Here is a 14,538-nt window from a genome sequence, read left to right as displayed (position 1 = left end):
TAAATTGTATTGCAAGGAACGCAAAGCTAATACAAGGGAACGCAAATTGTATTGCAAGGGAACGCAAAGCTAATACAAGGGAACGCAAATTGTATTGCAAGGGAACGCAAAGCTAATACAAGGGAACGCAAATTGTATTGCAAGGGAACGCAAAGCTAATACGACGGAACGTAAATTGTATTGCAAGGAACGCAAAGCTAATACAAGGAACGTAAATTGTATTGCAAGGGAACGCAAAGCTAATACGACGGAACGCAAATTGTATTGCAAGGGAACACAAAGCTAATACAAGGGAACGCAAATTGTATTGCAAGGGAACGCAAAGCTAATACAAGGGAACGCAAATTGTATTGCAAGGGAACGCAAAGCTAATACAGACGGAACGCAAATTGTATTGCAAGGGAACGCAAAGCTAATACGAGGGAATGCAAATTGTATTGCAAGGGAACGCAAAGCTAATACGAGGGAATGCAATTTGTATTGCAAGGGAACGCAAAGCTAATACGAGGGAACGCAAATTGTATTGAAAGGGAACACAAAACTAATACGAGGGAACGCAAATTGTATTGAAAGGGAACGCAAAGCTAATACAAGGGAACGCAAATTGTATTGCAAGGGAACGCAAAGCTAATACGAGGGAACGCAAATTGTATTGCAAGGGAACGCAAAGCTAATACGAGGGAACGCAAATTGTATTGCAAGGGAACGCAAAGCTAATATGAGGGAACGCAAATTGTATTGCAAGGGAACACAAAACTAATACAAGGGAATGCAAATTGTATTGCAAGGGAACGCAAAGCTAATAGAAGGGAACCCTAAACTAATGCAAGGGAACGCAAAGCTAATACAAGGAACGCAAATTGTATTGCAAGGGAACGCAAAGCTAATACAAGGGAACGCAAATTGTATTGCAAGGGAACGCAAAGCTAATACAAGGGAACGCAAATTGTATTGCAAGGGAACGCAAAGCTAATACAAGGGAACGCAAATTGTATTGCAAGGCAACGCAAATCTAATACAAGGGAACGCAAATTGTATTGCAAGGGAACGCAAAGCTAATACAAGGGAACGCAAATTGTATTGCAAGGGAACGCAAAGCTAATACAAGGGAACGCAAATTGTATTGCAAGGGAACGCAAAGGTAATGCAAGAGAACGCTAAACTAATGCAAGGGAACGCAAAGCTAATACAAGGAAACGCAAATTGTATTGCAAGGGAACGCAAAGCTAATACGAGGGAACGCAAATTGTATTGCAAGGGAACGCAAAGCTAATACGAGGGAACGCAAATTGTATTGCAAGGGAATGCAAAGCTAATACAAGGGAACGCTAAACTAATGCAAGGGAACGCAAAGCTAATACAAGGGAACGCAAATTGTATTGCAAGGGAACGCAAAGCTAATACGAGGGAACGCAAACTGTATTGCAAGGGAACGCAAAGCTAATACAAGGGAACGCAAATTTTATTGCAAGGGAACACAAAGCTAATACAAGGGAACGCAAATTTTATTGCAAGGGAACGCAAAGCTAATACAAGGGAACGCAAATTTTATTGCAAGGGAACACAAAGCTAATACGAGGGAACGCAAATTGTATTGCAAGGGAACGCAAAGCTAATACAAGGGAACGCAAATTTTATTGCAAGGGAATGCAACGCTAATACGAGGGAACGCAAATGTATTGCAAGGGAACGCAAAGCTAATACAAGAGAATGCAAATTGTATTGCAAGGAACGCAAAGCTAATACAAGGGAATGCAAATTGTATTGCAAGGGAACGCAAAGCTAATACAAGGGAACGCAAATTGTATTGCAAGGGAACACAAAGCTAATACTGAGGGAACACTAAACTAATGCAAGGGAACGCAAAGCTAATACGAGGGAACGCAAATTGTATTGCAAGGGAAGGCAAAGCTAATACAAGGGAACGCAAATTGTAATGCAAGGGAACACAAAGCTAATGCAAGGGAACGCAAAATGTATTGCAAGGGAACGCAAAGCTAATACGAGGGAACGCAAATTGTATTGCAAGGGAACGCAAAGCTAATAGAAGGGAACGCTAAACTAATGCAAGGGAACGCAAAGCTAATACAAGGGAACGCAAATTGTATTGCAAGGGAACGCAAAGCTTATACAAGGGAACGCAAATTGTATTGCAAGGGAACGCAAAGCTAATACAAGGGAACGCAAATTGTATTGCAAGGGAACGCAAAGCTAATACAAGGGAACGCAAATTGTATTGCAAGGGAACGCAAAGCTAATACAAGGGAACGCAAATTGTATTGCAAGGGAACGCAAAGCTAATACGAGGGAACGCAAATTGTATTGCAAGGGAACGCAAAGCTAATACAAGGGAACGCAAATTGTATTGCAAGGGAATGCAAAGCTAATACAAGGGAACGCTAAACTAATGCAAGGGAATGCAAAGCTAATACAAGGGAACGCTAAACTAATGCAAGGGAACGCAAAGCTAATACAAGGGAACGCAAATTTTATTGCAAGGGAATGCAAAGCTAATACGAGGGAACGCAAATGTATTGCAAGGGAACGCAAAGCTAATACAAGGGAATGCAAATTGTATTGCAAGGGAACGCAAAGCTAATACAAGGGAACGCAAATTGTATTGCAAGGGAACGCAAAGCTAATACGAGGGAATGCAAACTGTATTGCAAGGGAACGCAAAGCTAATACGAGGGAACGCAAATTGTATTGCAAGGGAACGCAAAGCTAATACAAGGGAACGCAAATTTTATTGCAAGGGAACGCAAAGCTAATACGAGGGAACGCAAATGTATTGCAAGGGAACGCAAAGCTAATACAAGGGAACGCAAACTGTATTGCAAGTGAACGCAAAGCTAATACGAGGGAACGCAAATTGTATTGCAAGGGAACGCAAAGCTAATACGAGGGAACGCTAAACTAATGCAAGGGAACGCAAAGCTAATACGAAGGAACGCAAATTGTATTGCAAGGGAAGGCGAAGCTAATACAAGGGAACGCAAATTGTAATGCAAGGGAACACAAAGCTAATGCAAGGGAACACAAAGCTAATACAAGGGAATGCAAATTGTATTGCAAGGGAACGCAAAGCTAATACAAGGGAAAGCAAATTGTATTGCAAGGGAACGCAAAGCTAATACGAGGGAACGCAAACTGTATTGCAAGGGAACGCAAAGCTAATACGAGGGAACGCAAATTGTATTGCAAGGGAACGCAAAGCTAATACGAGGGAACGCTAAACTAATGCAAGGGAACGCAAAGCTAATTGAGGGAACGCAAATTGTATTGCAAGGGAAGGCAAAGCTAATACAAGGGAATGCAAATTGTATTGCAAGGGAACACAAAGCTAATGCAAGGGAACGCAAATTGTATTGCAAGGGAAGGCAAAGCTAATACAAGGGAACGCAAATTGTATTGCAAGGGAACACAAAGCTAATGCAAGGGAACGCAAATTGTATTGCAAGGGAACACAAAGCTAATGCAAGGGAACGCAAAATGTATTGCAAGGGAACACAAAGCTAATGCAAGGGAACGCAAAATGTATTGCAAGGGAACTCAAAGCTAATGCAAGGGAACGCAAAATGTATTGCACGGGAACGCAAAGCTAATACAAGGGAATGCTAAACTAACTGCAGTTTGTGGAAAAAGAAACAACTTGTAGCCGTGCCAACGATGCCAACGTAGGATCAGTACATAAAAGCATATTCAGCAACATGGAAAAGCGGATCAAGTTGGGTTCTGAACTCGTGACTACATTGGTACAGCTAGTAAAAACATGCATCAAACATCCACACCAACCCAGGCAGTAGTGAATTCTTTTGGCCACCCCAATAAAGTCACTGGGTCTTACCTGGGCACTCCTGAAAAAATGGTATGGATACGCCCCTCGTCGTTCACTGTTGTGTAAAGTGCAGAAAAAAACGTTTTAATTCGAGGAATAGTATTACAAGCCTTGTTAAGTGAAATTTAAGATGACATTTATTTGATGAATATAAAACAGAAAAGTAATGTCTCTCTTTGGCGTAGGCGGTCCGAAGAAGTTGTACTCGGAACCGTCATATCCTGCCGGAGATAGGAGGCAGGGGCAAGGAGCCTACCAACGTGCGGGACAGGGCTCAACAGGTGGTGGTGGGGTGGTGGAGGTTGCCGTGTTAGCACACTGAAACAGCAATGTGATAGATTGTGAGCAGATTTATAAGCGACAGCTTACATGTGATTGGCTAGGAGTTACCCAGCTAACGGTGTGATGATGTACAGCTGCTAGTCTTCCTGCTAGAACTACACTGTGCTTACATTTCCAAAAAGCAACTATTGTCTCTAAAACTGATATATCGGTCTACCTCTTGTTACAACGGTTATTAGTCTATCAAACTGTGCTCAGATTTGGAGTGGTGGTGGTGTAGTGGTCTAAAGCACATAACTGGTAATCAGAAGGTCACTGGTTCTATCCCCACAGACACCACCATTGTGTCCTTATGCAAGGCACTTAACTCCAGGTTGCTCTGGGGGGATTGATCCCTGTAATAAGTGCACTGTAAGTCGCTTTGGATAAAAGCATCTGCCAAATGCATAAATGTAAATGTAAAATGTAGATGAATGTCAACAATTGACTCATTTGTGTCTATTTTTATTTCTCCTAAGAAATTTCTGAGACAAAGATACTTCAGTGACACAAAACTTAGAACCCCATTAAGTCTCCTGAGATCTGAAAGAGCAATCCTTCTTGCTGGATCCTGAAAAAAACATCCCGTGTCATGTTTGTTGTCCTCCAGTGGAGTTGCATTAGTAAAGTAGTTTAATCAGCTTTGAACATCTGCCCGCGTGTCTCATTGACTTCATAGATTCTATATAACTTAGCCGTTGAGTTACATAAGTCTTATGTAAAGCAGTGCTCAAGACTGCAGCCTGTGGCATCTGCACACAAACGCCTGGTGCTCTGTCACAGTAGTGCCAGATGCTACATAACAGCACTCAAAGATAGCTGCATTTGTTTTTATCCCTTTGAATCCTCTAGAAGATTTTAGGCACAAGTCAAAACATTATGCAGAGACAGAATTGCTTTGCTTAGAGATGAGGAAGAAGCCAAATGATCTTGATTTCATCTTACAAGCAGGATGTATTAATAACTAACCATTTCTGACAGGGAAATATAATGCAAAATGCAAATATTTAAACGTAAGCATATAGTTGTACATGCAGTGCTTATAATACCAAAATAAATAGGCTTGTGTAACGGCAGCCAGCTGGTAGATTGCTGTGCAGTGTGTAAACCTCACTCTCCTGACCTCAAGAGGTGCCTTTAGCCACTTACTTTCTATATATGTTCCTTTCTGTCTTGTCTGTCTGTCTGTCTGTCTGTCTGTCTACTTTCCCAGCAGTCTTTCTACATCCCTGTCTTTCTGTCTGCCTTTCTATATATTTGACTGTAAGATATATTTACTTGAAACCAAATTGATTGAGCTAATAGCATTTGTTTTCAGAGAATGTACCTTAAATTCAGATTCTTCAAAAAAAAAATGATAAATTCTCCTTATTTTAAACATAAATTTAGCCAGATTTGTACTGTAAAATGTTTTGTTCGTTTTGTTAACCTAAAAAGTGCTTCATGCGGTAACTTATAAATAGACTTATTTAATAGGACTGAAATATTTTCAAATACGACTGAATCTGTCATTTTAAGCGTCAGGCAACTTTTCACTTTTTGCAATAAAGTGATGTTTACAATTTGCCAAATGGGGTGATAAAAATACTAAATTTAAGAAATATTCTCAGAAAACAAGTCAACACAGTTTTACTTATAAAGTTAAATGATCTTCTTTAAAGGACCGAATAGCGGCCACAAAAAAGTGATTTTTACAGTGTACAAGTGCATTTATGATGCAGTACTGCATTGATTTTTTTAAGATGGTCTCAAATCTTCCAAATCTTTCTGTACGAGTGTTCTCCTTCAGCAGTTTGTGGTTTTATGCAGGATCTAAAGACATTTGTCTGACTTTCGTTCGGTTCATTATCTCGTCGTGCTGTTGTCCTGAGGCTCGTAACAATCATTGTGTTCATAAAACCTTTCCTTAATTGATCGCCTGCAGCTCCGAGATGAAAGTTGTGCCGTTCATCTCAATCAAAGAGTGCGCTTCAGTCCCCAAAACATCCTTTGAGAATGTTATATAACGCTCCATATGAAAATGAAGTTTATAATCATTTGTATGGTTTTTGAATTCAGAGGATCCATAAAAGTTGGAACAGAATATGTTTTCAGGATCATAATTTTACCCTATTTACATGCCCAAAAACATGGTATTATGTCCAAAATACCGAAACGGTTATTTTTTGTTATTACCATATTTTTGTTTTCATAAGGTCTGTTAAATCTGTGTTACATCAGACTAGAAGTCGTCTCATAGTGGATTTTGCTGATGCGATATATTGGTGGAAAGTCTAATAATGATTAATCAGCCAATAGATTTTCAAATCGATTTATAGAATTAAAAAAAAAAACTTTTTCAGCCTTTTCGTACTATGGTGATAAAAACCAAAATTAATCAAATCCCAGATGCAGTTTTGAGCATAATGCGGGACTATAAACAAGCTTGAAATACATTTACTGATTACAGGACTCTTATTTTGAAAAGACAAAGACTTTGCTCTGTTAAAGTGCTCTTTTTAGGCTTTTTATAGCCTATTGTGGCATGGAGGCATGGTCATGTGTTGGTCTGCGGGAGAGAGAGAGTGGTAAGGCTGGTTCACAATGATCTTTAACACCTGTCTCTCATTATAGGGATGGCAGAGGGAGACTTAAGAGCCGCGCCACAGCATCAGAGGGGGAGAGAGCCCGAAGAGTGCAACTTTATAGGTGTTTACGTTTATTTATAATGACGGTAACTGCTATAACGAGAGACGGGTGTTAAAGATCATTGTGAACCAGGTGGCGAGCCTTACCACTCTCTCTCTCCCGCAGACCGACACATGACCATCACATAATCACCTAATTAAGGATTTTGCATATATATATATATATATATATATCACCAGGATTTTTATTATTATGATGATGTATAGTAGGGATGCACTGATACCACTTTTTCTCTTCCGATCCGATATCAGCAATCTCAGTATCGGCCGATACCGTTCCCGATCCGATACCAGTGTTGTAATTTTACATAATCAGTTTAGATTATCTTTACATTATTGTGTAGAACTCTTTAATATGTAAAGAAACACAAACCTCTAACTACACATTAGTTCAATATAAATGTATCGCTTATTAAGAAATACTTTATTATTAACTAGTATCCTGGATAATGTAGCAGCAAAATGAACAGTAATTCCAGTCTTTAAGTCATTAGTAGAAAATAAACCGTTTTTTGTTTTGCTAAATTTTCTCAACGGTTTTCTGGACTTTAAAGATTCAGATCTAATTTTTGTTCAATTTAGTTGTAAGATATCAGCTCACTTTTCATTCTCACAGTTAATTTTTGGAACCCATTCAACTTCAACATTATCATCATGAGTAAACAAATAATAATACATTATAATAGTATTATATAATAATATATCTCAATCGCGACACCTTTAACTTTTAAACCCTCATGCTTTTATTTTGACATTCTGAACTCTCCAGGACGTCCTGTATGTGTCTGTTTGTGGGCAAGTTCACAGTAGTTTAATTCACTTCTTATTCACATTCTGGTAAAATGCTCCTCCGGTGCCGTTCTAAATGCACATTATAAGTGAACCGAACTATTGAGCATCTACATAGAGATGAGTAGCGTTCAAATGTTGCGCACCGCGTGAAGTGTGTGTGTGTGTGTGTGTGTGTGTGTGTGTGTGTGTGTGTGTGTGTGTGTGTGTGTGTGTGTGTGTGTGTGTGTGTGTGTGTAAACAGAGCAGCATCATTCACTGACGTGCTGGAGCTGCTCGTGCATTTTATATATTTACTTATTAAACAGCCTTTTGTGATTGAGTCATATGAACTTCTTTAATGGTGTTTTTATGGTTCTTTTATGTCATTTTTGAGCTTGAGAGTAACGAACATGACTAACACACAGTATCAGATTTGGATCGGGCTCGTCAGACCGATACCCGATCCATTTAAAAATGTCAGTATCGGAGCCGATATCGGATCGGTGCATCCCTAATATATAGTTGGAAACACAATGTATGTGCTGACGAGGTAACTCTCCATAAAGTCGTTTCATGCCCTCAATTTATTTTAGAACGATTGATTTATCTAATTAAAAAAGCTAAATTTGCATTGACGTAAGGATAAAAATATGGATGAATATTTACAGTCAGTGATTGTTTTTCTTTCACCTCTAGAGGCCGCTGAACCAAGTTGTTTTAAGTTTGGTATCCTTCAGCGCCGGCCACTGAGGAACACGGAGGGATTATCAAAAATAAAAAAAAAACTTGTTTGAAACTATCGGCAAAGACTTTTACTGATAAACGATAGCTCCAAAAAGTAACTATCGGCAGCAATTAACTATTTATCAGTCTACCTCTACAACAGCTTATTATATATATATATATATATATATATATATATATATATATATATATATATATATATATATTATATATATTATGGAAGCCCTGAACCATAAGGTGAAAAAATATATAAAATATTACAGAAGCCCTGAATCACAAGGTGAAAAAAAATAAAAAATGTGTCTCAGTTTGTTCCTGAGCCTAAGTCTTCCAACTAAATTTTTTCTCTCAGAACATATGTATAAAAAAATACATATGTTCTCTTAAAAAAAAAAAAACATTTCTCTCTTCAAATGTTTTTTTTTTTTTTTTTCAAAAAAACATTTTTAAGAGAGAAAAAAATGAATTTTGGAGAGAAAAATGTTTTGTTTTTGTTTTGTTTTTTTGAAGAGAGAAAAAATAATTTTTTTTGGAAGACAGGCTCAGGAACGAACTGAGACACATTTGTATTTATTTTTTCACCTTGCGCTTCAGGGCTTCCGTAATATATAGTACTTTTTTGTACAACTAAATAATACATTTTTCTTACAAATCAAGTCGTTCGTGATTGTGAGCTGTCGTGAATTCAGCTGGTTTTGGTGGCTTTTGTTTTGGTGTCGGTGGTCTTGTGTGTCTTTGTGTTTATTGATACAGACTCAGGCCGCCTCTGGCTCTTTCGCCGCACTAACTGTAATGGGTTTGGACAGTTTGTGGCCTGACCCACAGTCTGTTCTCCTGCAGGAGTGGATGACTTTAGCACTGTTGCAAGGATAAAATACACCTCTCGGGTGTAAAGAAGGTCACGTCTCATTCACGCTCTGTTATTTTGCCTTAATTCCACGGCAGCATGTGCGGAGGAATGACTGACAACTTACTTGTGTGTAACTCCGCCTCTAAGCATGTGCAGGAATATCAGTGTGAATCACTGCAAGGCAACACAACGTTGCACACTCACACGGTGTGCCCTCTGACTGTCATTCACCCAAAATTTATTAGGAGGAGGCGAGAACCGGCTTGAGAATATAAATAATATTTTAATAAGAAACTGAACCAAAATGACAAACACACAAAGGTGTCGGACAGCTGCCCGTAAATCTCTCTCGCCCGGATGGATCGAAGGCAGTCCTCCAGCCCCTGGTGGACGGAATGCCCCGCCGCATTTTTGGTGGATGGTAGGGGTCTCCCCCGTCCCTGGCAGCAGTAACCGCTCCAGACGGTTGGTTGGAAGCCCCTCCTCCCCTCTCGGTCGGCGGCCGTTCCTCCGCTTCCAGGCGGCAAGGGTTCCTCCGTCCTCCAGCGGATGGGCGCCGCTGCTCTGTTGGGGTGGATGGTAGTGGCGAGTCCCACTGCAGTCTCCAGTCGGCCTTTATCCCTCTCTGAGGCTTGATTAGCCTGATAATGGGACGGGTGTGCGGAATCACGACCCGGCCCCGTCCTCCGTCCTGTCACATACGTTTATTAGGCTCTTAATAATTTAAGTCATCTCTCTAGAGAATATTTGAATATCTGAAGGCAAACATTTTATTGTATGAGTTTTATTAGGGTACGTGTAACGCTAATAGAATGAGGAGCTTTCGATTTCTTGCCTCGCGGAACATGATTATGCGAAACCGTAAATTGATTTGTCAGCTGCTTTTACTTTAATAGCATAAAATAAAGAAATGTCTTCATGTGTCTGTATGTCTCTTTCAGACGCTGTTAAGAAGACCTACTTAACCGAGGTAAGTTATCATGCAGTTATCAATACTAAACTTTCATTTAGAAGCGTCAGTGTTTAGGTGTCTCGTCCCGAACGGCTCATTCATATCTCAGGAGACTTCTAATTCATATTGAGCTCTCTGACTTTTGTGGAGAGACGTGTTTGGAGACTTTTTCTCAGGAGAAACATCTGTTTTTGCTGTCTTGGTGAACTAACTGATAAATAATCTCATTTGTGATGTTTGTTTCTCAGATGCCTTCTTCCTCCTGTCACCCGAGCTATGGTCCTGAGAAGAAGATCGGTCACAGGCGTGTAGATGCATCTGGTGAGACAACCTACAAAAAGGTGCGTGTGCACTTGGCCTATCGACATATGCCGAGCATGGTGGCTGATGTTATGCCGAAATGCAGTGGCCCCAAAATGCACTTGAACACTTAAAAACTCACATTTTTCAACCCTTTAATGCATACCTCAGTTCCTTTAGTGACATGGTAAAATGGTAAATGGTCTGCACTTATATAGCGCATTTTATAACCTTAGCGATTTACAATGTGTCCCATTCACACTCACACACCAATGACGGCAGAGCTGCCATGCATGGCGCTAACCTGCCATTGGGAGCAAGTTGGGGTTCAGTGTCTTGCACCAAGGACACTTCGGCATGTGGAGTCACCAACCCTGCGATTAGCAACCAACCCGCTCTACCACCTGAGCCACAGCCGCCCCTAATGTTGCAGTGATTGACTTGATTTACATTTGACATTATTATTTCATGAAGAAACACTGTGAACGTAAACTATAGCAAGTTTAACACCTGTTTACCATGTGGTCCCTACCATGTGGTTCGTTTTCTGTGTCTACAGACGACCTCGTCTGCCCTGAAAGGAGCCATTCAGCTTGGGATCGGCTACACCGTCGGTAACCTGAGCTCTAAACCCGAGAGAGATGTGCTCATGCAAGACTTCTACGTGGTGGAGAGCATTTTCTTCCCGAGGTCTGTATAAGAGTGTATGAGAACCTTCTTCTGGTAACAGAGACTTAAACCACCATTGAGAATTAAAGTCAACTTGAAATTCCTCCTATTTAAATTCGGTAATGTGACATGTCTACAAGCAAACCTGAATATTCAATGAGGAGAGAAATTGTAGGTCGGGATTTAAATTTGTTTATCAGGAATTGATTGGATGGTGAAAAATGGTCATTCCATGCAAGAATGGAGTTTGCTACAACTACTTAATTTTAAAAGAGAGAGAGAGAGCAGATCAAAGGCCTTTTGTGGGTTTGTTTACATTTGAAATTTTGACAGTTGGAGTTTAACTAACGAGCATTCCGTTGGTCCATTTGAACATTCCGTCAATGTAAGTCTATGTTTTTTTCCAATCAGTTTGAAAATACATAACATTCTATTCTAGAACACTCAAGTTAAATGGATGCAGCTTGAAATCTCTCTGAGGAATTAGTGTTATGGTGCGTTCACATACAAGGCATATTTCGCCTCGCATTGTGTTTAAACTTGCGTTCGCGCGAGTAACGCAAATCCGCGAGTATTCCCCCTTCTCTTCCAGAAAAGGACAGGAGGAGGGGCTTCTACGACTTGGTTCATAGTAAAGTTCAACCAATAGCTGGAATCAAGTAGACGCGCATATTTTCAGAACTTACCAGGTAGTCCAACTTCCTCGCTCACTTTCCTCCAAGCGATGTCTTTTTCGTCCGGTCTCTGTACATGTATGACGTTGTATCCCGGGTGCCCACACACCACTACAACAATTATTTCATACATTTTTCAAGATTTCTTCTGCTACTATGTCAGTACGTCAGTGGCTGACATAATCTCAATGCAGAAAGGCTTTCTTTTTGATTTTTATAGAAGCGAATGAAGCGATTTCACGTGTTCGAGTCGTGCCATTCGCTTAATTCGCGCCGCCATATGCATGGAATCGGCCCGATCGGCCCATAGGTGGTGCTATAGTGAACAAAATCAAATACAATTTTGGGCCATAACTCATGAAAAGAATTGGGTACCTTTGGCTCTATTTTGGGGCCTTTCTCATCAAATATTGATATGCCGTTAATTTGAATAATTAATTGGCATCTTGTGTGATTATTTCAATGAAACATTGTAATCAATTGACAGCCCTAATTTTAATAGTCATCAAACTTTATACTGTAGTTATCAAAATGAACTCTCTCTCGCTCTCTCTCTCTCTATATGTCTCTCTCTCGCTCTCTGTCTCTCTATCTCTCGCTCTCTCTTTCTCTCTCGCGCTTTTTCTTTCTCTCTCTCTCTTTCTCTCTCTCGCTCTCTATCTCTCTCTCGCTCTCTCTCTCTCTCTCACTCTCTCTGTCTCTCTATCTTTATATCTCTCACTCTCTCTCTTAGTGAGGGCAGTAATTTGACTCCAGCGCATCACTATCCAGACTTCCGGTTTAAAACGTATGCTCCTGTGGCATTCCGCTACTTCAGAGAACTCTTCGGGATTCGACCTGATGACTATCTGGTAAGAAATATCACGAAAGGTCAAAGTTTAAGAGTCACTTAAGTACTACAGCAATGATGAAGATGGACCGCTTACATAAAATGAAAAAAACCCTTGAAGAAAATGTTTCATCCCAGATGATTCTCCTTAAATTATTGTGGAGGAATAAAAACAGACACAAATGTGTATTGATGACATACAGTATGAGTATGAAGCTGTAAAATAACATAGCTCAGATTATTTGGTCTTGGAAGAATTTGAGTTCATATTGATTACGATATCTGACTTTTGATTGCAGAGTTTGAGACATTGTTGAGATCTCTTGTGAAACACGTGTAAATGTGAGTGTGTAAATATGATATTAATATGACTTTAGGATTATGTTTATCTTTATGTATGAGCATAAGCATTAATGACATGAGCATTAATATTTAGTAGGGCTACAACTACTAAACTACTAATTATTTTAATAAACAATTAATCTAGTAAGTATTAGAATGATTAATTGACTATTCGGATGAATATTGCACCAATTAATCATATGATCTTATGATTAGTGGTTATGATTGTGATTGGATAAGATCCAATACGGATGTGCCCAAAGCTGAATACATTATTCAGAAATTCACGAATAATGACTTCAAAAAGAATAACGGATTCATCCGAATAATATAAAAAATATTTGTATGTGTAACAAATGAGACTCCCGCAATTCCTCCTGCTCACCACCAGAGGGAACCCTCTCCTGAATATTAGATCGTTTGAACTACATTCCTCACATACCTGGCACTGATTACCTTGCAGCTTTATCAGTGAACTATTTAAGGTGCTCTCAGACTCTCAATCATTGCAAAGTTTTGTATCTACCTTGGTGATCATTCTGAGCGTTTCTTTCCGTGTTTTCTTTTGTCTTGATTCTTTTCTGCCTGCCCTGATCTTATGCCCGTTTCTGGATTACGAACTGCCTTTTCTCTATTGTTGTGTTTGCTGGTTACTGACCCTGACTGTACGACCACGATTGAAATAAAACTGCAAATGGATCCTCACTCTCCTGAAGTTTCATTACAGAAAACTTCGCCAACACATGATCCAGCAGCTCTGGTTCAAATGTCCACGGAAATTTCCACTCAAGCTAACCAACTCGCCATTCATCAACATCAGCTAACCCATTTAACCACTGTAACGGAGGAGCTTGTCAGAATGCTACAGAGTTTGCAAATGTCACTAGTGAACCCAGCACCTCCACCATCGAACGTGAGTGTTAATCCTCCTCCATCACCTTCATTCACACTTAACCCATGTATGGCTCTTCCTGATAAGTTTGATGGTAACCCAACCAAATGCAAGGGATTCCTACTGCAATGTTCACTATTCATTGATCAACAACATGCAATGTATAGCACCGATGCCAGCAAGATTTCCTTGGTTTGCTCACTCCTCACTGACAAGGCTCTAGAGTGGGTGACCGCGGTTTGGAGAGAGGATGGTTCTGCTTTCCCATCGTTTAACCTCTTTCGTCAACGATTCCGGGAAATATTTGAACACCCAGAGGGAGGTATGAGAGCTGATGATCAACTACTCGCGTTGAGCCAGGGCAGGAGTACTGCAGCAGAATACGCATTGTCTTTTCGTACTCTAGCAGCACAAACTGATTGGGTGGAGAGTACGCTCAAATTGCTCTTTCGCAAGGGACTAAGCTTGGAGTTGCAGTCCGAACTGGCCTGCCGAGATGAGGGGAGGTCGCTGAATCAATTCATCAAGCTAACCATTCAGATTGACAATCTGATTCGTTCACGCCATCCACTCAGAACGGTACCTACCAGCTCCCAATACCCAATCACTCTTCCTCAAACAGAACCCATGCAACTCGGTTTTACTCACCTGACTCCAGAAGAACGAGAA

The 14,538-nt window shown here is 40.1% G+C and overlaps 1 protein-coding gene across 2 annotated transcripts in view; it reads left to right on the top strand.

Annotated features, from left to right (window-relative positions):
- The window catches only part of LOC127645321 (phosphatidylinositol 4-phosphate 5-kinase type-1 gamma-like), a 74,154-nt gene that overhangs the window by 4,540 nt on the left and 55,076 nt on the right, over positions 1-14,538 (top strand). For both annotated transcript variants that reach the window (XM_052128900.1, XM_052128901.1), the window contains exons 2-5: positions 10,153-10,181; positions 10,412-10,504; positions 11,023-11,153; positions 12,540-12,657. In XM_052128900.1, coding sequence (XP_051984860.1) covers positions 10,153-10,181; positions 10,412-10,504; positions 11,023-11,153; positions 12,540-12,657 — 371 coding nt within the window. The remainder of the gene's footprint in view (positions 1-10,152; positions 10,182-10,411; positions 10,505-11,022; positions 11,154-12,539; positions 12,658-14,538) is intronic.

The sequence above is a fragment of the Xyrauchen texanus genome, chromosome 6, assembly GCF_025860055.1.
Source record: "Xyrauchen texanus isolate HMW12.3.18 chromosome 6, RBS_HiC_50CHRs, whole genome shotgun sequence".
NCBI classification, from domain to species: Eukaryota; Metazoa; Chordata; class Actinopteri; order Cypriniformes; family Catostomidae; genus Xyrauchen; species Xyrauchen texanus.
The sequence above is the reverse complement of the archived record's forward strand: the minus strand, read 5'-3'. Positions and strand labels throughout refer to the sequence as shown.